The sequence below is a fragment of the Nycticebus coucang genome, chromosome 19 (assembly GCF_027406575.1).
Source record: "Nycticebus coucang isolate mNycCou1 chromosome 19, mNycCou1.pri, whole genome shotgun sequence".
In the NCBI taxonomy this organism is placed as follows: Eukaryota; Metazoa; Chordata; class Mammalia; order Primates; family Lorisidae; genus Nycticebus; species Nycticebus coucang.
This window is the reverse complement of record NC_069798.1, coordinates 2413461-2436752: the sequence shown is the minus strand read 5'-3', so window position 1 is coordinate 2436752 and position 23292 is coordinate 2413461. Positions and strand designations below refer to the sequence as shown.

The following is a 23292-nucleotide window of genomic DNA, read 5'->3' as shown; positions in this document are numbered from 1 at the left end:
GCAGTTATCAACTTCAGCTGATTAACTGTTAACATACACTACCTTCAAAATTGACCGGTGGAAGAACAGAGCCAGGAGCTGAATGAGGTCATAGAGAACATAACCTTCCTTCTTTTCCACTCCTATGATATTTGCAGGGTGATAAGGTTTATCTTTGTACAATTCCCACTGCTTATTCCAGGGAAAGAATCCAAATTGGAAGAAATACTTGACTACAATTGCCACCTACACACAGATGATAGAAATAGAAAAAAAAATTACCCCTCATTGTAGGAAAAGATTTGCCTATATAAGAGAAATAGCAATATAAAAATTAGGAAAAGACTACCCATTTCACAGTTTGATGGTAGGAACATACATAATGATGGGGAATAACAACAGTAACACCCTCACAAAGTGGGGATCACAACAAGAGCAATGGAAGTGTTTTCAGTACAGATCTAAGAAGGGCAGTCAGACTCGGGGGACACCACACAGATGACTGTTCACTTCACCTGCCTGGTGTTTATACTGTTTTAATTAGATATTTATATAATTATTCAGCTGTTAAAACATGGTAATTAGGACAAACCTGAATGAACACATATATACATATATTTATATATACTTATTTGATTTACAGTCTTTAGGAGCAAGTGATGTGGTTTTGATGTTTACAGTTTCACTGTAGCACAGCTCTCAGCTTTTGGCAGAGAGCGCAAATTGTAGAGTGAATTAACACCAACTTAATTTCCCATTTACTTCACTACTTAATGTGACAGAGAAAATGGAGAGCCCCAACTTAACCAGAAACTCTACAAGTAGTTCTTGTTCTCTTTTCTACATTCTTGGTTCCTCCTCTTATCTCACCCCCAGGTAAGAAAGGGGATCTGACAGGCCCTGCACACAGAGCCGTGATGGACGGGTGTCCACCCTCTCCACAGCAGTCACAGAGCCGTGATGGACGGGTGCCCACCCTCTCCACAGCAGTTACAGAGCCGTGATGGACGGGTGCCCACCCTCTCCACAGCAGTCACAGAGCCGTGATGGACGGGTGTCCACCCTCTCCACAGCAGTCACAGAGCCGTGATGGACGGGTGCCCACACTCTCCACAGCAGTCACAGAGCCGTGATGGACGGGTGCCCACCCTCTCCACAGCAGTCACAGAGCCGTGATGGACGGGTGTCCACCCTCTCCACAGCAGTCAGTGACTTCATGGACGGGTGTCCACCCTCTCCACAGCAGTCACAGAGCTGTGATGGACGGGTGCCCACCCTCTCCACAGCAGTCACAGAGCCGTGATGGACGGGTGCCCACCCTCTCCACAGCAGTCACAGAGCCGTGATGGACGGGTGTCCACACTCTCCACAGCAGTCACAGAGCCATGATGGACGGGTGCCCACCCTCTCCACAGCAGTCACAGAGCCGTGATGGACGGGTGCCCACACTCTCCACAGCAGTCACAGAGCTGTGATGGACGGGTGCCCACCCTCTCCACAGCAGTCAGTGACGTCATGGACGGGTGTCCACCCTCTATACAGCAGTCACAGAGCCGTGATGGACGGGTGTCCACACTCTGCACAGCAGTCACAAAGCCGTGATGGATGGGTGTCCACCCTCTCCACAGCAGTCACAGAGCCGTGATGGACGGGTGCCCACACTCTCCACAGCAGTCACAGAGCTGTGATGGACGGGTGTCCACCCTCTCCACAGCAGTCACAGAGCCGTGATGGACAGGTGTCCACCTCTCCACAGCAGTCACAGAGCCGTAATGGACGGGTGTCCACCCTCTCCACAGCAGTCAGTGACTTCATGGACGGGTGTCCACCCTCTCCACAGCAGTCACAGAGCCGTGATGGACGGGTGCCCACACTCTCCACAGCAGTCACAGAGCCGTGATGGACGGGTGTCCACCCTCTGCACAGCAGTCACAGAGCCGTGATGGACGGGTGTCCACCCTCTATACAGCAGTCACAGAGCTGTGATGGACGGGTGTCCACCCTCTCCACAGCAGTCACAGAGCCGTGATGGACGGGTACCCACCCTCTCCACAGCAGTCACAAAGCCGTGATGGACGGGTGTCCACCCTCTGCACAGCAGTCACAGAGCCGTGATGGACGGGTGTCCACCCTCTCCACAGCAGTCACAGAGCTGTGATGGACGGGTGTCCACCCTCTCCACAGCAGTCAGTGACGTCATGGACGGGTGTCCACCCTCTATACAGCAGTCACAGAGCCGTGATGGATGGGTGTCCACCCTCTCCACAGCAGTCACAGAGCCGTGATGGACAGGTGTCCACCTCTCCACAGCAGTCACAGAGCCGTAATGGACGGGTGTCCACCCTCTCCACAGCAGTCAGTGACTTCATGGACGGGTGTCCACCCTCTCCACAGCAGTCACAGAGCCGTGATGGACGGGTGCCCACACTCTCCACAGCAGTCACAGAGCCGTGATGGACGGGTGTCCACCCTCTGCACAGCAGTCACAGAGCCGTGATGGACGGGTGTCCACCCTCTATACAGCAGTCACAGAGCTGTGATGGACGGGTGTCCACCCTCTCCACAGCAGTCACAGAGCCGTGATGGACGGGTACCCACCCTCTCCACAGCAGTCACAAAGCCGTGATGGACGGGTGTCCACCCTCTGCACAGCAGTCACAGAGCCGTGATGGACGGGTGTCCACCCTCTCCACAGCAGTCACAGAGCTGTGATGGACGGGTGTCCACCCTCTCCACAGCAGTCAGTGACGTCATGGACGGGTGTCCACCCTCTATACAGCAGTCACAGAGCCGTGATGGATGGGTGTCCACCCTCTCCACAGCAGTCACAGAGCCGTGATGGACAGGTGTCCACCTCTCCACAGCAGTCACAGAGCCGTAATGGACGGGTGTCCACCCTCTCCACAGCAGTCAGTGACTTCATGGACGGGTGTCCACCCTCTCCACAGCAGTCACAGAGCCGTGATGGACGGGTGCCCACACTCTCCACAGCAGTCACAAAGCCGTGATGGACGGGTGTCCACCCTCTGCACAGCAGTCACAGAGCCGTGATGGACGGGTGTCCACCCTCTCCACAGCAGTCACAGAGCTGTGATGGACGGGTGTCCACCCTCTCCACAGCAGTCAGTGACGTCATGGACGGGTGTCCACCCTCTATACAGCAGTCACAGAGCCGTGATGGATGGGTGTCCACCCTCTCCACAGCAGTCACAGAGCCGTGATGGACGGGTGTCCACCCTCTACACAGCAGTCACAGAGCCGTGATGGACGGGTGCCCACCCTCTCCACAGCAGTCACAGAGCCGTGATGGACGGGTGTCCACCCTCTCCACAGCAGTCACAGAGCCATGATGGACGGGTGTCCACACTCTGCACAGCAGTCACAAAGCCGTGATGGATGGGTGTCCACCCTCTACACAGAAGTCACAGAGCCGTGATGGACGGGTGTCCACCACTCCACAGCAGTCACAGAGCTGTGATGGACGGGTGTCCACCTCTCCACAGCAGTCAGTGACGTCATGGACGGGTGTAAAGGAAGTAAGATTAGGAACACTATTTTGGACAGGCCAATTAATGTCACAGATACTCATTTGGCTTTACATCTTTCATTTTCATTATGGAGATAAGACACATACTATCTGCACTTTGGATATTCGAAATGACTGACTTTGTTTTAATTTAACTGTTGAATTTCCAGGCTCTGACTGTACGTCAGTCGTGATCAGTGGCATTTAAGAAGCAGTTACAGCACTGCTGGAGTGAAAACCTTTCCTTGCGAGTCAAGGAAGAAAACCAGCGTTTGTACAAACTCGGGAGCAGAAGGCACAGGAGCAGCCCAGGGCACAAAGTCCCCTGGACGTTTTCATGAGAATTTGCAATCTTCTCCACGTTCACTAGGCAGGAAAGAGGGGCAGGTCTATGTGCCTGGGCCAGCTGCACATGCCCCTCTCAGGTGTGATGAGGACAGTTGTCTGAGCCAACGTCTGTTTTTTAGATTTTAAGTGGGTGCTTCTGGCAGTTTATGTTGTGATACATGAAAACTGACTTTCAGGTTTGACAGTGGGAATTACGCACACTGCATCAAACTATATTCAAAGTGCTTTACCACCTCACCAACGTCAGCGGCCACTCACTGAACCCACCGTGGAGCTAGGCCCCATGCTGGCCTTGTGTAGTGAGACCGCTCCTGTCTTAGTGGTTAATACTGTAGGTCAGGCAACAAGGCTTCAAACGCTTCCCCTCATTGTCAGGTGAGTAATTTGGCTCAATTACTTCATGTCTTTTGGAGCCGTTTCTGTGTTAAATAGGAAGGATCCTAAAACCTTCCCACTTGAGGTGTGAAATATGAAAAGATACACACAGAGGAGATTGTGAGTGCTCGATGATTGTGGATGCCAATCAAGGGTCCATCTAAGAATACCCATGGAACCGAATGCTCATAAAACTATCCACCGGTCTGGCCAGGGCTGAGGAGAGAAGGTTCGGAGGATGCCCTGAGCCACCTGCACCTGCACCTGCACCTGCCCGAGGCCCACCTACCTCAGTGTAGACAATGGCCATCATCCAGAACCTGCGGCTGGGCCTGGGCACAGAAAGCATAGCCCAGAGGAAGATGAGGATGGGCAGCAGCAGGGTGATCACGGAGGCCGACACCATGTGGTTGAGGATGATCACAAAGTAGCACACCATCTCCGAGCGGGCCACCAGAGTGTTGTACATGGCATAGAAAAGCAGCAGGAACCGAGGCTGCTCCGTGTAGAACTTCTCTGATTCTTCAAGTTCATCGTCATGAAACATTCTGTTCAAATAAACAAGACGATGACACAGCTGTCTTTCATTTCTCCAAATGACTAACTTTAACTTAGCATGATCCTTCCTGGTCTACCCCCACATCCTATGTGTCTGTATGTCTTTTTCAGACAACTTAGTAGCAGACTTTATGATGAGAAGCAATTTCAGCACAAGGGTCTATTGACGGTTTTTGCTGGTTCTCTAATTTGGTCATGTAAGGACCCAAGCTGGTTTTGTATTTTTCAGTGCAACATACCCTGAAATCGCATGTTTGCTCCAGATGGCTAGGGGAAATTTTAAAAATATATGAACTTTTATCTCTATAAAAAACTAGAGTGTACGTGCAAGCAGGGGCTTCTGGCAGGCACAGGGCTGGCCTGCCAAGCTCTTACTTGTTCAACAGCAGCTCGCTGGCTGTCAGCTCATGTGTCAGGGGAGCTAAGATGCTCGACTCCAGCTTGTCCGTGCAGCTGTCATCTGGGCGGCTGTCATCTGGGCTGACCACCATGTGGTTCTGGCCTGTGTAGTCCTCCTGGGACTCCAAGGACAGGTGCTCGAAGCTGACAGCCTTGCTGTAGGAGGGTGGCACCTCCACGTCCCCATCCACAGTGGAGAACTGTGTCAACTCTTCCTCAGGGGTCAGATCCGCCTCCACAGTATCCAGGGCGCCCACCTCATACTCGGCTTCATACTCAGCGGCCACCTCCTGGGGCTCAGGTGCTGTGCTCCCTGCTTCCTCCTCCTGCTCAGCCTCGACCTCCTCGATGGTCTCCGTGGTCCCCTGGCGTGAATACAGCATGGTGCACTGCGTGGGCTCACTATTGGGAGAAAAGCAGGGGCGTGGAGCCTACGTCTTAGCATCTACGTGCCCCTGAATTGGTCCAGACTCTAAGTTAGAGACCCCGTTAAAACTCCCAAGTAAAAAGACCAAGGTGCAAGAGCAAATGAAATACCCCATTTTTCTGCATTCCATCTGTTTTGTCCCTTTGGGACATTAACAAACAGCAGCCTCTCAGAGGCAGATACGGATGGTGCACAGCTTAGAACAGAGCCAGATCCACAACCCTCAGGGAGCACAATCGCCTGTGCAAAGGTTTTTGAAGTAGTGTCAAGATTCACAGCAGTGGGTTCCAGTGTTTATTTCCAAGGCAACACTTACTTAGCCTAGCAAGCCTGCCACTCTATCTACTTCAAAGATTTGTCTTTGTTTTGTTTTGTTTTTAATTTCAGATTACTATATGGGTACAGACAATTAGGTTACATTGTTTGTGTCGGTGGGGTAAAGTTCAAGTTGTATTTGAGCCTTTCATCCAGGTGGTGTGTGTAAAGAAGGTTTTGACCAAGATGTATTTGACTGTCCTTCCTACACAGTGGACCCATCCAGATCCATAAATGGATGTCATTTTTGATTGATTAAATAAACAACTACCTGCTTGACAAAAACTGCCACTGTTCTCGAACATCTGTTTTCCCATCTGTTGCCTTTTTTTTCACTGGTGTTCATGACACCTGATTCATCCCCACCATGGCCCCAGCTCCCAATCACTGCTCACCCAGCCTTCCCCTTCCCCGTAGTGAGGAACTAGCCTTTCTCCTCACCAGCGTGAGCTCTCCTGGACCCGTCTCCCTTTCGGCTACTCGCTCCACCCCAAGGTGTACCTCTGTTCTCTTTAGCTCCCCAAACCGTCACTTTTTTTCTCTACCAGTTCCTCTTCTAATGTTCCTTTTCCAGAAGCTTCTCTAGTCTTACCATCAAGGATCTCTAGTCCTTTCATCACTCCCTACTTTTGGCATCCTGTTCTTTTCTTGTCTGTCTTTCCTCTCCCCTTTTATTCCTTTATCTTCTAATTTTCCCTATCGGGTTCATGCAGAAAAGGTGAAGCCTGAAACGAAGCGGCCACACCCGGGACTCTCACAGCTTGCCTTTCACTACGGTTTGCCCCAGACACAGCCGGCCACAGCGGGAAGAGGGGCAGTTACCTGGGGCCTTGAATCTGGTGAATGTAGCAGGAATATAATTTGTTAGACTCTGAATCACACACTGTTATCTGAGTGACATAGGTGAGCATCTGGGTTCCATAATCACTGAGATTCTCAAATGTACAGAGGGAACCCATTTTTCTTGTTAAAGATCCCGGTGTAGATGAAGGAACAAACAAATGGGCTTTGGCAGAGCCCTCAGGGCATCTTGTGACTGAAGAACCAGATTTGCAAGCATCCTTCATGCCTGCTCAGGCATTCAGTATGACCAGGGCTTTGGTCCTACGTGGGTATATATCATGGAGTACTAGGCCAACCCGCATGTCCACTAAGACATACCTCAATTAGGCACAGCCTCCTAGGAAGATCATGCAGTTGACCCATCACCCAGCAACTTTTGAGATTATTGTAGCCAACCTCAAATGGGGTCTAACTTTCAGGATGACTCTACCATTAGCACACTCATTATGGTTTGGGATCCCACCTGGCCTCCAGGAGCTAAGACTCAACCAAGAGGACCAGCTTAGCAAACTTGTGCCAGTCAGAGGCCAAATGGCCAAAGCAGGCTCACCACTGGCAGCCCCAGTGCACTGCAGCCATGTGTTAACATCCATAGCTGCCAGCAAAAAGAAGATAGCACCCCTCTGGCTCGCCACTGTGAGTAATCAAAACTTGCTTTAAGGTGGGCCATTTTCATGTCAGGATAAGCACAACAGTAGCTGATGTGTCTACATGCCTCCTGACCATTCTGAGATAATCCAAAAAAAGAGCTTTGAGATTGTATGCAAATAATTTCAATTCCAAATGATTACTGTTTAGGGTGGAACTTAATGAAAGAACTTTCAACCAAAGTAATTTTTCCAAAGAAAATTAGTTATAAGCTACAAAGGTGATATATTATTCTGCACAATAGTATTCTTTTCAAAAACCAATGGTAAAATATATCCTGACTTTTATGTTGGTTGTGTACATATTGCATGGATGGATTTATTCTGTATCAACTAAAAATGACCACATTTTAGACGTTTTTCTACTGCATATATTTTTGTATGAAATCATGAAAAGTTTTCTACCTTTCCTGACTGATTTCCCTCTTTGAGGACTATCTGCATAAGCTCTCCATTATGGAGGAAACACAATTATGGCTTTGAAAATATAAAGTATAAAATATTTTTTAAATGGAGGACAATGTTTATAAGCAAGGATTTTTTAAGAAACTCCTAACAGACAAAAACTAGTGAGTGGTTAGTTTTATATAAGGCTGTCTTGAGAACAGTGATGTCTCTGAAAGGGCAGTGGTTATGCTTGTGTTAGTCATGCAGATTGTTAAAATAAAAATGAAATAAAAACATACATCACAAGAACTTATACTTGCAACGATATAAAGGGGGAAACAATGATAAAATTACGGAACAAAGCATGCACAAGTTAAGCACCTTGATGCTAAGCTGCCACTGTCAGCTGATGAGGAGGACACATCCATGCTGCACATTTTATGGAGCCTAGGCCGAGCACGCTCACTGGTTTTAGGAACAGTTTCTGGTCCATCTAAGTCATCAAGGGTAGACTGCCTTGAGAACAGCATGGTTGCTTCAGTGTAGCAGCTAGCAGCGCAAACAGTCACAGAGACAGAGTGTTAAAACACCAGAGCTTCATCAGGTCACACTGCATAGGTCACACGACTAACACGCTGCCATGCAGCAAACCACACACAACACCAACACCACCAGCAATGCAGACCACCACAGCGGGGCTCCAGCGCGGGGAAGCGCCTGTCCGGCGGGATGAGGAGACACGTGAGTACTAGGTTTTCAGAAACACATGGGCGAGTGAAAAACTATGAAATGGCATTCTTTGGCTGGGACTGGGAAATAGAATTATGACAAGTCCCAATATCTCTCTCACAAGGCAGAATTTACATAATTACAACTTTGTAGCCATTTTTTTTATTGAGAAGACATGTTTGATTTGGTGCTCACAATCTTGAGTTCGTTGAGAGCATTTATTAACCAAAATGCTTAAGCAGAAAGAACTGGCTATATAAAATTTATATCAAAGATTTTGATCTTTTATTTATTTTTTTTTTTGAATACGGTTTCCAAAATGAGAGAGGGAAACTCAGGAAGGACAACAGACTGAATTTCCCACCTCATTTTTGGAGTGATACTCAAGTAAGCCAAACTAGACGCTTTGCGTGTAGTGGAGATGCTGGTTTGATATGCAACTGGATATAAACCAGCATCAAAAATAAAATAAAAAGCAGTAAAGAAGAAACAAAACTCTAGCAATTGCAGGGGCATTTTGTGTGTTAATTTTTCATGTTGTCTGATTTTTTTCTTCTGGATCATGTGGTAGGTCTTGGTGGATGCCACAAGTGAGAGAAGCCCTGGGCTGAAATCTTCATCTCCTGGGACCTAGTGGAGCAGTGACCTGGGCAGGGACGATGGCAGGTCAGGACTCAGCCGGTGCTGGGTGAGGACACTGATGGGAAGAAGCCGACAGAGGTGTGGCATAGGCGTGATTTCAGTCCAGACATACGGCTTAACCCCAAAGAGGGACAAAGGATCCAAAGAGCCTCTGTGGGAAGCAACTGGAATATTTATCCTCCAGCTTGAGTGCTACTGTCCCCGCTGTCCTTGGGCTGAGCGTGGGGCATCACTGTGCAGCCTCCAGGCTGCGTGGCTGTCATAGCCACACGCTGTCAGGAGGGGTCCTGAGGCAAACGCGGAGGCCATTCAGGATGTAATGGCCTTTGGGAGTCTGGGAGGAGGGGACTGGAGGACATTCAAACATGGAATCAGTTCCCATGTGCCGGACTGCAGTCTCACGGCTGCTCCAGGGCGGCTGAGCTGCTCTGCAGGTCACAGACACAGGGCAGGCAGTGGGAGATGAGCATGGGAGCCGTCAAATGCTCTCTGATCAACACATAGAGGCTTTATTTAACAAAGGTCCTAACTCCTTTAAATGTCATCAAGTCCTGGACAAAATGAGGAGACGATGATTAGATAAACTAATAACTCACTGGACAAGCACAGCTAGGACCGGGCTTTCGTCCCCACGCTGAGGGGAACTGGCTGTTGGGCATGAGATAAATCGAGCCCCCTTTCTGGGGCCCTAACTTTACATTTCTGAGAGGGGGGAACTTTGCGTTTCTGTATTTCATGTTTGTGGAGCTGCGCCCGGCAGCCTTTTGGAAGTCTACAGCAGAAAGACACTGTATGGTCTTCAGCAGCTCTGCTCAGGCTCCTTCATGGGAACGGATGGCTCTGACTCAAGGTCTTATTTATTTTGTTGTAATAATTCCTGGGTGGAATTCTGATCTTACTTCTCCCCACCCTCAGAAAGTATATGATCCCACACAGTTGGGTTCTCGAGAGGGTGACTAATATGCCATCAATTCAGGACATTTTTAGGTGAATGGGAAGGGGACAGCTGTCATCCCTTGCCTAGGGGCCCCACATCTCAAGCTCCCGCAAAGCATAGCAACCTTTTAGCTGACATTTCAGATGATAACCACCCTCTTCATATCTAGGAATGCTCTTCAGATGGTAACTAATGTTTCTTGCAGCAATTTAAGCTAAAGCTAATTTATTTTCTGGGAAAGTAGATGTCATCTGATTTCATAAAGCAACTATTTAAAAATAAGTTTGTCATTTTGGATTTGATTTGAGGAAATTGTGACTATTCCAGTTAAGTCAAAGAGAACACAAATTCATTTATTAGATTCTCATCCAGACCCCACCTTCTGTATGCCCAAAAGTCAAAATTTGTGACCCAGATCCCAGAGCAGGAGCCTAAAGGGGACTGGCTGCTGGGCAGGTGTGCCCTGGCTGGGAGGTGGTAGCTGGTGGCCTCCAGGCCCTTCTCAATTATGCACGAGTCTGCCTACAAGTGTCCACAGCAGAATCCCTCTAGGGAAGGTTACCACCTTCCTAGCATTCCGTGTGGCTTCCTGGAGACTTTGGTGTAGACAAATTATTGTTTGGAGATATAAAATTTCCCATGTAGAGAAGAGCTCACAGACTTGCCCTTTGGGACTGAGCAATCTGTGGATTTAAATAACTTCTACCTCACAATTTTTGGTCATGAATATGGCTTTATATTTTTAATCTTGGGTCAGATTTAAAGGCAGTTATTTGATTTTATTTTAACCTGTCTTTCTTCCTCTTTGTGATTTATAATATTTAATTTCTTAATTGGACAGACTGTCAATTGTTATGCACTTAAAAGTCACTAATAGAGGAATCTCACATATGTTCACTTTATGAGAACTTTCTTTTCAATTCACTTACAAATATTCTGTTTGATTTCATTGCTGTAAAGTTTGATTCTGGAATCTGTATTTTTAAGACAGGCTCATGTACGATATTCATAGGCCTATAAGATCCCTGATATTTTATGAAAAAATTTATATTTATGTGTTTTTCCCCTGTGAGGGAATATATGGCTTTATAAAATTTCAAAAGAGTTTTCATTGACAAATGCTACCAATCACTCACTGTGTCATCACAAATTAATAGAAAGGCGATTCCATTTGTTGACATTTTTGCTTGCCAAGTTTAGGAGGTAACAAAAAAATTTTTGTGTTATGAAATGAGGGAAAAAAAGGTAGTTGAAAAATATTACAAATTACATGATGGGCCAACATATTTTCTTAAAAAAAGATGCTAAGGTACAATGACCAAACTGCATACTATGCATGGATATAACTGTATTTTTTACTATGTGGGAGGAAATAATTCTAGTTGAATATGAACATGACTTTCATTAAAGCTCACCAGGGCTGTCTGAATCTTTTTATATTGGAATTCAGAAAAAATGAAAACATAATTTGGACCAGACCCAGTCTATATTTGATAAATGCAGAGTAGCACTCTCCAAAGCTGATGGCAGGGAGACATTTGTAAGTGTTGTGCAAAAATGAACACGTAAATGAGAGAAAGAAACATCATTTGGAAAATGTATGTGTAGAGAATCTCAGCATTTCTTTCGTCTTATTGTTCCCTTGGCTTTTGAAACATAGTTATTTTGTCATGAATAGTTCCTAATATGAATTTGGAAACGTTTAGATTTCCCAACTCATCGTCCTTCACCCTGCAACTAGGAAGCAGCATTAGTCAGCATCTCTTGCACCCATTGCATTCTGACAAACCTTATCCTCCTCATTTGCCTGCTTTTAACTTTCAGCATTAAAATGAATTAAAGAGAGAATAATTCAGTATAAGTACAGTGATCTACAGTTATGGAGAGATTGATTCTGGAACAAGGATAAATATACAAAGGTTGGCAAGTTATAAGTAGCATAGTTCTTAAGGTTTTCAAAAATCAAAATAAAATACAAAATAATAAATAATGACTTATCTTTTAACGAAGTCTGTCAAAGGAGAAGACAGAATCTCCTTCAAAATGCAGATTATGAGATGTTTCCAGGAAGACATATAATGAGGCTGTGTCAACATTCACCAATTAGAGGATAAGACATTAAATTTTCTCTTTGAAAGTTTTGATGTTAATAATGGTTTTAGAAGTTAATGATTGAGAAATGTACCTGAGTTTGGGTAGAGTAGTCTGAAACAAAGTTTTATTACCATGACACAATTTTTTTTTTTGAGACAGAGAGTCAAGCTGTCGCTCTGGATAGAGTACTGTGACGTCATAGCTCACAGCAACCTCCAACTCTTTGGCTCAAGCGATCCAAAGTTTTTCTATTTTTAGTAGAGACAGGGGTCTTGCTTTTTGCTCAGGCCAGTCTGGAACCCGTGAGCTCAAGCTATCCACCGGCCTCGGCCTCTCACAGTGCAAGGATCATAGGCATCAGCCATTGCACCTGGCCATTTTGTAATAATAAATTATTTTATTCCTGGAATTAAAAACATGTTAAACAGAATCTCAGTCAGGAAATAAATGTTTGACCTTGAAATCATGCAAGATTTCTGTCCTAATGTTTCTTCTTCTCACAAAAATATGCAATAGCTGAAACAACCTGCATCTTTGGAACTGATAAATAAACTTATAAATAAGCAAAGATTATTCTCAAATTAAAGGAAAAATATAATTTCTATGTTATCCCTCAAAGAACTTTAAAAGAACCAGTACCTATTTGGGGAAGAAAGGAAGGGATATATTATCAATGCACAGTTTTATTTGTATAAAAAGGACATTTAAAATTGATATATGGATGAATGAATATATTGTTTAAAAATAAAAATGGAGCTTTAGCATATGTACTATTTTAATACTTGAGTTTTCACTAAATGTATATATGTATGTGTATATTTGTATATCTATACACACATGTATACATCAAAAATATTCCAAACCTTAGGAATATTATAAAAGATATAGCATAAAAATTATTATAAAAATATTAGTACATTATAATTATTATAAAAATATTATTATAAACATATTCCATTTCTTTCCATACCAATAAACGTGGATCTGCATCAATAATTATTGGTACTGAAAGAATAGGCACATTTAGAGAAGTTTGCATACAGCAGTTTAGTGGTAGTTCAATAGCACTTCAAGGTAAAGCATTCCCCCCCCACCCTCTCAGGTCACAATTTTAATTTCCAGTTATCTATTTTGGTTTGGCAGGGATAAAATGGTCTCAGTTCTCTCCTCTATTTCACGTGGAAGCACATTCAGTATTCGTGAAGGACACACAGTTCTCCAGGCCATCAGTGCCCTGCTCAGTCTGTGAAGTGTGACTCTGAGGCCATGAGGGACTTTCCACACTAGCCGAGAGAAACCGCCAGTCCCCACTGTCTTCCTCAAGGCAGGTGTTCTAGAAGGCAATGGCCTTTTCTCAGAAATTCCTCCCAGGCTCAGACCACTTAGGGGATTACCTTTTATGTATCTGTCTCAAAACCAAGCCTGGGGCTTAGCACAAAATCGGTGCTTTTCAACGTGTTTAATGACAGAAATAAACACATGAATGCTCTCCTTGATACAATTCTTTATTTATGAAGATGGCCACAAAGTATAATTCATTATTCAGTTGGTCTAGTTAATCCCCCTAGGCAAGGTGATTTTTCCTCCTAAAACAGGGACTTCTGCTTTAACCCAGCAGCTTCCTAGAACACCGTGACGCCGAGAATTCTCAGGTTTTTCTGGCGTAGGCAGGAGGTTGGCCTGTGGTGTGGGAAGAGACGAGGGACAGCATACCATGGTGGTTGACAGCTGGGGGTCTGAGCCGAACCATGTGACTTTGGATCCTAGTCCATGACTTCCTAACTGCGCAACGTTGGGTATATTCTTAACCTCTTTGTAACTGAATTTTGTCTTTGTAATACTGGGATAATAACAGCAGCATCTCATAGGTAACCCAGGCACAGTGCCTAGGGCTGGCCCATGGGGAATGTCCGTGCACGACCACTATTAGTGTAACAAGTCATAGGATCATAAACACAGGGGAGATGGGAGCTGACAGCAGCTTTCTGGGATTTTTGTTATGAATCTTAAGTAAAAATTCTGAAAGGTCAAGATCGAGGATAGCAAAGAAGGTAGGAGATCCTAGTATAGAAAATACTTTGTGCATTAAAGATGAGACCCTCGATGCAAACAGTAATGCTGGAATCACTCTTTCTTGCCTCCAGCTTGGAAATCGCTATTCTGTGCCTATGAATCACACCTGTATACCTGTAGTTTACGGTTGAGAATCTGCTTTTCCGTGGTTCAGGCTAGGTGAGGACGGCATTCCTGACACTTTGCTGTTCAGACGACAGCCTGCCGAGGGTGGGGATGTGTGCAAGTTTTGATTAACTTTCACCTCATACATTCATTTCTCATATTTGATGACATCCACCTCATTTACCTTGGTCAAACACAAACCCGCTGTTTAGAGAGTGAAATACCTGGAGATGCTGTCATGTGAATCTAAACTATCCATCCTGTGGGCTGTCTGTGCCCCCGGAGCAGCTCCAGGATGCTCATCAATCGTGTCCAGCCCTGACTCTCTGGACAGATTCATCATGTGGTTCTGATAGTACATGTGGATGCTCTCCCGAGTTGGAACATTGCCCTGCGGAGAAGGAGACAGTTCTCACTACAGACCCCTCTCACATGCACACCGGGAATGGGGATGAAAGCTAAGCTAGCCAGGCTGGAGACTGATGTTGATGCATCTAATACATAGTTCCCAATAGTAGCAGGTATTTCTAAGTAAGAAATATAGATTATTATATAGATATATATAATCTATATAGTATACAGATAATAATGATACATTGTGACTTTTCTAGAGATGAACCATTATTTTTAAATACCATCATCAATCATACATGACTAGCCTTTGCTGCTCTACATACAGCCTAATTTTTCTTATGAGAGTTTTCAGATCCAACTTCCAGACTAAAACTATAATCCTGATAGGTTAGAGTCAAATCCGTACACTTGCAATCCTAGTGAGGGAAGGAGACAGAATGAATACAGGAGCCGTCACCACAGGGCCGTGCCTGTGCGAGCAGGCGCTTGTGTAGAGCAGCGGTTCTCAACCTGTACGTCGCGACCCCTTTCTAACAATGAAAATACATCCTGCATATCAGGTATTTACATTACGATTCATAACAGTAGCAAAATTACAGTTACGAAGTAGCAACAAAAATCATTTTATGGTCGGGGGTCACCACCACATGAGGAACTGTATTAAAAGGGTTGCAGCATTAGGAAGGTTGAGAACCACTGGACTGGAGAGTGTTTAATTATTTTAATTCTGAGCATGGAATAGATTTGCATATATAGAAAAGAAAATAAGTTATACAATAACTGCCCAGAAAAAAAGATGTTGTCTTATCCTACTTGGGATTTTAGACATTGACTTTTAAAATCTCTTTTTAATGTGAGAAGATGCAAAAAGATTATAACAACAGTGTTACCTTCTTAATTTCTCTGGTCAGCATGCATCTTTCAATTCTCAGAACTGTAGAGATATCAATATGTTCCCTTGAAATGGAGTTAAGCCAAGTAGTGAAACTGTCCACTGTTGCCAGAAAAAGGACCCAGGTAAATTTCAAAATATTAAATATCCTCTTGATGATATTATCTAGGAGGAAGAAAAGTAACAAGATTTCAAAGGAACAAAATGCCATTAACATTGCTGTCGTGTAATGTGGTGAGGTTCCACCAAAGCCAGGCCCGGCCTTTGGCCTGTGTACCTAGTGAGGAGTGGGGTGCCTGACTCTGTGCCTTGGGGGGAGCTCTCTCTGGGCCTGTGCGCACAGGTAGGGGCGGGACCCAGACCAAACCAGGATAAAATTTATAATCTTTGGCCAAAATATCAATCAGAAAGGGTCCATACATAGCTGAAGAACATGGGTTTGACTGTGCGGCTCCACGCACATGTGGCTTTTTTCAATAAAAGGTAGCCTGAGTGTGCCTGCCTGTCCTGCCTCCGCTGCCCCTCCGAGACAGAAAGACCAGCCCCTCCTCCTCCTCCTGTGCCTCAGGTTACTCAGCGTAAAGACGACCATAGAAAAGACCTGCATGCTGATCCATTTCTACTTAATGAATAGTAAAAACATTCTTTCTTCCTCATGATTTTCTTGATAACATTTTCTTTTCTCCAGCTTTATTGTAAAAATACAGTATCTAATACAAATAATGTACAAAGTAAGTGCTGATGTCGATCCACTGTTCAACAGCAGGCTATCAGTAGTGAAGTTGGGGGAAAGTCACAAGTTACACCCGGATATTCAACTGTGGGGTGAATGGCATCCCTAATCCTCCCCATGTTGTTCAGGGGTCAGCTGTAGCAGGTTTAACTAAAAATACAGATTGCATTTAGTGATACGTCTGCTACTGACACGGGAATAGAAATAGTCTGTATCCAGACAACAGGATCCTTTAATAAGTTTCTACTGGTTTCCTTTCTTTTTTAAGAAAGAATTGCTGATCTGCCATTCAATCCTATAATTCCTCTACCAGGTATATACCCAGAAGACCAAAAATCATATCATAACAAAGATATTTGTACCAGAATGTTTATTGAAGCCCAATTCATAATTGCTAAGTCATGGAAAAAGCCCAAGTGCCCATCGATCCACGAATGGATTAATAAATTGTGGTATATGTACACCATGGAATACTATGCAGCCTTAAAGAAAGATGGGGACTTAACCTCTTTCACGTTTACATGGATGGAGCTGGAACATATTCTTCTTAGTAAAGTATCTCAAGAATGGAAGAAAAAGTATCCCATGTACTCAGCCCTACTATGAAACTAATTTATGGCTTTCACATGAAAGCTATAACCCAGTTATAACTTAAGAATAGGGGGAAGAGGGAAAGGGAAGGAGATGGAGGGAGGGTGATTGGTGGGATTACACCTGTGGTGCATCTTACAAGGGTATATGTGAATCTTAGTAAATGTAATGTAAATGTCTTAACACAATAGTAAATGAATGTAAATGTCTTAACACAATAACTAAGAAAATGCCAGGAAGGCTATGTTAACCAGTGTGACGAAAATATGTCAAATGGTCTATAAAACCAGTGTATGGTGCCCTATGATAGCATTAATGTACACAGCTATGATTTAATAATAATAATAATAATAAAAAGAAAGAATTGCTGTTGGAAGCAATCTGTTAATTCAGGCAGACTCTGATGGTCCCCATTGCATTTGCATTTCAACTAATCACCTAAAAACTATTTTGTCAAGAGTTCAATGTACAGACTAAGAGTTTGTCTCTACGTACCACTGAAGTGTCTTCATCGCTCTTTTTCTACTGAGCTGTGCTAACTACGGCATTCTGGGGATCCTCCTGCTCAGTCAACACAAGCCAGGGAATTCCTGACAGATGTGGAGGGTTCTCTTCCTCCGCAGTGACTGTGACTAGGCAAGCCTGGGAGAGTTGTGGCAGGGACCTCAGTTCTGATCCCCACCATGTACGTAACGAGGACCTGCTGCCGCACATGGAGGGCTCCAGCACCCTTTGAGATTTAAACACGAGCTCCTAATCACTGAAAAAGGGCTGAGGATGTGCCACAGCTGTGCTCTCACTTTCTAAATACTATTTAGCCTTGGGAGAAAAAAAGGAAACCCTGTCATTGCAGCATGGATGAGCACAGAGGACACTATGCTACGTGAAAGCTCCAGGTGTGGAGACAGCAGCCTGATCTCACTCACAGGTACACAGGTCAGACTCACGGAAGCAGAGAGTGGAGTGCTGGTTACCAGCGGCTGGGGGTGAGGGCTGAGGGCGAAGAAAAGGGAAGAAGTAGGTAAAGGTACAAACTTGCAGGTCTGTGGGAGTAATGTGCAGCATCAGGGCCACAGCTAATAGTACTGTATGATACACTGGAAATTTGCTAGGAGAGTAGACTTTAAGTGCTCTTACCACACACAAAAAGGCACCATGGAAGGTGACAGGTTAATTTGAGTGTATCAGTCACTTCACTATGTGTATATATATTGAAACACATGTGATACACCTCAAATATATGCAATTTAAAAAAGAATCAGGTTTAGCAACGGTGGCTCATGCCTGTAATCATACCACTCTGGGAGGATGAGGTGGGAGGATCACTTCAGCTCAGGAGTTTGAGACTAGCCTATACAAGAGCAAGACCCCGTCTCTACTAAAAATAGAAAAATTAGCCAGGCATTATGGTGGGGGACTACAGTCCCAGCTCCTCAGGAGGCTGAGGCAGGAGCATTGCTTGAGCCCAGAAGTTTGAGGTTGCTGTGACGACGCCACAGCGCTCTAGCCTGGGCAACAGAGTGAGATTCTGTATCAAGAAAATAAATAAATAAATAAGGAAATAAGTATGAAAGAATCAGAATAAAAGGGAAGATACCCTAGTACCTGTCAGTGTCCCAGCTGGTATACAAGGAACATGTCCAGGCATGCCACCAAATTTTGATAGGACTACAGTAAAGGAACTTCTTAGCGAACATGATAATGAATTAAAAGTTGACTTGCTGCTCATTTTTAAAAAAAATCCAACAGCATCGATAAGAAAGATAATTTATATTCTCTATCTTTCCCTACCTAAAAAAAGAAAGAAAGAAAAAAGGAAGAAAAGGATAAAAGAAAACCAGGTTTCAGGTTTAAGTGTCACAGTAAAATCTGAACGCATCTTTGATTGATCGTAAGGATTTGGAACTGTTATAGTTTACAAAAATTCACATGGAATAGGGGAAAACTCAGGAGCATAAGACTTTGTGATCTCACGCAGGGGTGTACAGACTTTTTTTACACAGGCCCAACAGTAAACATTGCTGGTGTTACGGGCCACAGTATTTCTGTGGCAACTACTGGACTCTACGGGTGGGTGTTAAGGCAGCCAGGGGCCAGGAATGAGCTGCATGTGACTGAACACGGCTGCGTTTCCAACAAAACTTTATGTAGGAGCTCTGAAATTTGAATTTCATAATTTTCATATGTCATTAAATACTCTTTTTCTTGACTTTCCCCAATCATTAAAAAAAAATCCTTCTTGGCTAGCAAGTCATATAAAACGAGGTGGCAGGTCAGACGTGGCCTGTGGTTTGCTGACTCCTAATCTAGTGTAATCAGCTGTGACCTCTAAAAAACTCATTCTCACCCTAGTCCTAATCCTCTCTCTCTACTTTAAAAGACCACAGTGTGATTCACAGTTAGGCTTTGTAATGGAAAAAAGTTCGTTTTGAAGTAGGTGGCCTAGGAGGAAGGCGGAAGAACTTCTTTCAGTTTAAAGTTATTTTTATTTATTTTTTAAAAAGAGATAGGGTCTCCCTCTGAAGCCTAAGCTGGAGTGTGATGCTGTCACAGCTCACTGCAGCCTTGAATTCTGGGCTCCCGTGAGCCTCCTGCCTCAGCCTCTGGAGTAGCTGGGACTACAGGTGCACCACCATGCTGGCTACCTTCTGTTCGAAAGGAAAAGCATCAAAGAGAAGTTTAGCTATGACTGGCATGGGCTCTGGACAAAGGCCAGAGGGCCCGATAGAGCCAAAGAAGAGTTAAATGGCTCTACCTAGTAAAGCATCAGGAATCTTAGAGATGCTAGCCAGTGCCTGGGTAGGAACGTGGGTTATCTGTAAAAGATGGTAAAATGATCTGGTGAGAAGAGCCTCAAACCACCTGGTGGCCAACCAGGCCCTGAGGAACAGCCGAGGATAGAATAGCAATGTCTGATGTCCTGTGTGTCATTATCCTTGCGAGCCCCAGATTTCTGTAGAACGGAGTCACACCTAACAGTCATGACATGACGTGTGTTTAGGAAGTAAAGAAAAGAGAGTATCCTCAGTTGAGCAAAGAAGCATAGCAGAGAACAGCTGCTTCTGGAAGCTGCGTGCGGTCAGGTGCTGCCAGCGCTACAGAGGAGATGGTATGACCACCTAAATCTCTTTCCAGACACCCTTTTCCTAAAGATCTTGAGCAAGGTATGTACAAGTGTTTCTCCAACTAGTTTGGACAGAGTCTCCAGCTATTTTATGTAGACATAAGTGAGAAGCTTGACTCCTAGAGGCTGAAGGACTTGGGCCCATTAATATTTTTGAAACTTACTTTTTATTATATTTATGATTGTTTTCTCAGAAGTGGAAAAGATAAATATTATTTCACAGTTTTGCTTGGTGAACCTGATGGGGAAGCTGAAATTGCTGCACTGGAGTCATGAATAGCGTGTACTTTATTAACTTGAAGGATCACAGACTATTAATAATATGGAAAATTAGGATTTGAATTTTGACTTTATTTATGCAACCACAGAGGTAGTGGGGAATAGTGGTTAAGAGCACAAACTCTGGATTTAGTGGGTGTATAGACTTGGAAAAGTTAATCTCTCTCTGCCTCAGTTCCCTTATCTGTTACAACATGAAGACGAGGAGCTTTAGGGGGTGGAGAAGCTAATATGCTACCACTCTTGGAAAAGCGCCTGGCAAACAAGATGTGCTACTGAAGTGCTGGGTGCTATTCTAGAGTGCGTGTCTAGTGATTTGGAAATGGAAATCCAGTTTGGCCAGTCCTGCAGAGGGTGGTAGACGGCCTCCTCATCTCGTGCCAGCAGATGGCAGCCTTGGAAGCATTTGTGTCCAGAGTCAGAGAGGCTGACCATCTCGCCTCCCGATACATACCAGGCCCAGGAGGTTCGAAATCAGGAGATGGAAGGAAAGCAGCATGTTTAGAGAGACAGAGAGTGGTACTGAGTTCATTTCACACGGAGGATGTTATTTTGCCTTTTTTTCCTCCTTGCAAAGAGAAACCACAATGGCACTATGACTAGTCTGGGATGTAGCAGACAAGCTGCTGTTTCTGGCTCTGTCACTCAGTCGCTGCGAGATCCTGAGCAAGTCACAAACTCACTGTACTTGGTTTTCCCTTCCTAAAATGAGGAGGTTGGCCCCAGCCTTCCAGGGTGCCTCTCTTTTTCCCAATTCGACTTACCTTTCACTTAACTCCTTCTCTCTGTGTTCTTTAAAATGAACGACCAGCATTCTCCGGCCTCCATTCTGAGGTGTTCCACAGGACATTAGAATTTCCTCCCTAAAAGCTTCTTTCACAGGGACTTGCAGAAGGGAATTTGTAAACTGATACTAATCCAACATTTTATCCAAAAACGTAAAGACCAAATCTGCTTTTAGGAGCTGCTTGATAATTTCAGCAGAGATGAGATTTAAAGGGACACTGACTATTAGATCACAGTTCATACTTTGGTTCATTATTTTTCAGGCAGCCTTCCATTCTAAGCATCTGGGCAAGCATCAATTCCAAAGTTGCCATGGTTCATATCTGTCTGTATTTTGTTACCTGGTCCATCCGATTTCTTTTTGACGGGTTCCTCTGCCCGGTCACCCCATTCCATGTGACCTGTCAAGTGTGTGCAACAGACATGAGTTGTATTACTTTTATTAAATGGAAATACTACTTCTCTAGATCAAAATGAATTTTATAATTAAATCTAGGACATTCTTGGTATAATAATTCATAGCTTTCAGCGTCTCTTTACTGCATCCCAGAATTATGTAAATGAAGGTGAGTGAACTACAGATATGGCCTCCTGACTATTGTCAGAAGGCCTGTGAGTTCAGAATGCTTTCTATATATTTAATAGTTGGAAACAATGTAAAGGAGAGTACTATTTTATATGTAACAATTATATGAAATTCAAATTTTAACAGAACAGAGCCTTGTCCATTTGTCTGTGTGTTGTATGTGGCTGCTCTGGCTCTGCAAAGGCAAATCTGAGTTGTGTCGGAGATTTCATGGAAAGCAAAACTGAAAATATTTACTACCAGGCCCTTTATAGAGAAAAGTTTGTCAACTCTCAATAAATACTATAAGGAGTAACAAACTTTGGGACAATGTTACAAATTTTAATTTGTCATATGTTAAAATGGCATCATAGGATTTCATTTTATTTCTTATCCTCTTATTTTAGGCTAAATTGTCAGATTTAGCAAATAAAAACACAAAACACTCAATTAAATTTGAATTTAAGGCAAGTAAGAATTTTTTTAGTGTGTTCCATGAATTACGTACAAATTATACTTAAGCTGAACATTATTTATTGTTTATATGAAAAAATCCAACTTTAACTGGGCTTCCAGTATTGTCTCTGATAATGTCCCTGAGGCCATTCATGGTTCAACTCCCGTAAGTCTTCTCAAACTTATTGTTCACTATCCTCTTTTCCGCTGCTGTTCCATATCTTGTCTTTACCAGCTAAACTGACCTGCTCTTTATATTTTTTCCTTTTATGGAACTTTGTGATTACTATGTTATTAGGATTTTTTCCCCCTGTATTTGTCTTTCCCACTGGTTAAGATAGAAGGCTATAAAGCTGAGATGTCTGGTAGGAGTTCCGCACCCACTACTCCGTGAATGGCTGTGTGACCTCAGGCAAGTTGCTTCACTCTCTGGACCTTATGTCCTCATCTGTACAACAAGGATAATAAAGTCTCCTCGGGCTATGATGAGACTCAATTGAGCTACTATCAACAGCCCTGTCACTTCAGAAGGACAGAATCTATGTGCTTCATAAGGAAGAAATCTAGAAGAAATAATGCCTTGTACCAAAAAGGTGCTGAATAAATATTTATCAGAAAATATCTTTAGGTTATTGCTGTCTTTGATTTGCAAGTAAATCATGGTGTACTTGAACATGAAATAATCATCACAACATGGAGAATGAGCTAGTATCAAGATGACCAGAGGACAACTTCTTAAACTAGTCACAAAATTTTTGAAAAATAAATGTCTGAGAATAGCAAAAATAATTTTGGGAAAATGGTAGTAAGGGGAGCTTGTCTCACTGCATATTAAAGCTAACTCTACGGCTACTGGACTCAATGGTTTGTGGCCCAGAGCTTGACAACCAGAGAGCACAGCAGGATACAGAGTCCAGAAATATACCTGGGAAAAAACAGAAGCCTAATATTGACAAAAGAAGAGCTTGAGTCCAGTAGGCAAAGGAAGAATAACTCAATAAACAGGGACAGCATAATTGTCTGTTCATCCATAGGGCAGCAAGCTAGATCTCTCCTTTACAGAGTGAAAAAAAATTCAAGATGTGAATAAAATTAGCAGGAAATGTAAGAAGACATTTGCATAATATT

At 43.9% G+C, this 23292-nt stretch overlaps 1 protein-coding gene across 3 annotated transcripts in view; it reads right to left on the bottom strand.

The window, feature by feature from the left end:
* PIEZO2 (piezo type mechanosensitive ion channel component 2) overlaps positions 1 to 23292 on the bottom strand; it is a 459894-nt gene that overhangs the window by 39929 nt on the left and 396673 nt on the right. For 2 of the 3 annotated variants that reach the window (XM_053571828.1, XM_053571829.1), the window contains 6 exons: positions 21485 to 21544; positions 15629 to 15795; positions 14609 to 14775; positions 5162 to 5587; positions 4518 to 4776; positions 43 to 225 (listed from right to left, as the gene is read on the bottom strand). In XM_053571828.1, the coding sequence (XP_053427803.1) occupies positions 43 to 225; positions 4518 to 4776; positions 5162 to 5587; positions 14609 to 14775; positions 15629 to 15795; positions 21485 to 21544 (1262 nt within the window). Of the gene's footprint in view, positions 1 to 42; positions 226 to 4517; positions 4777 to 5161; positions 5588 to 8185; positions 8354 to 14608; positions 14776 to 15628; positions 15796 to 21484; positions 21545 to 23292 lie in introns of all 3 variants that reach the window. The other variant, XM_053571827.1, reaches the window with a different exon arrangement.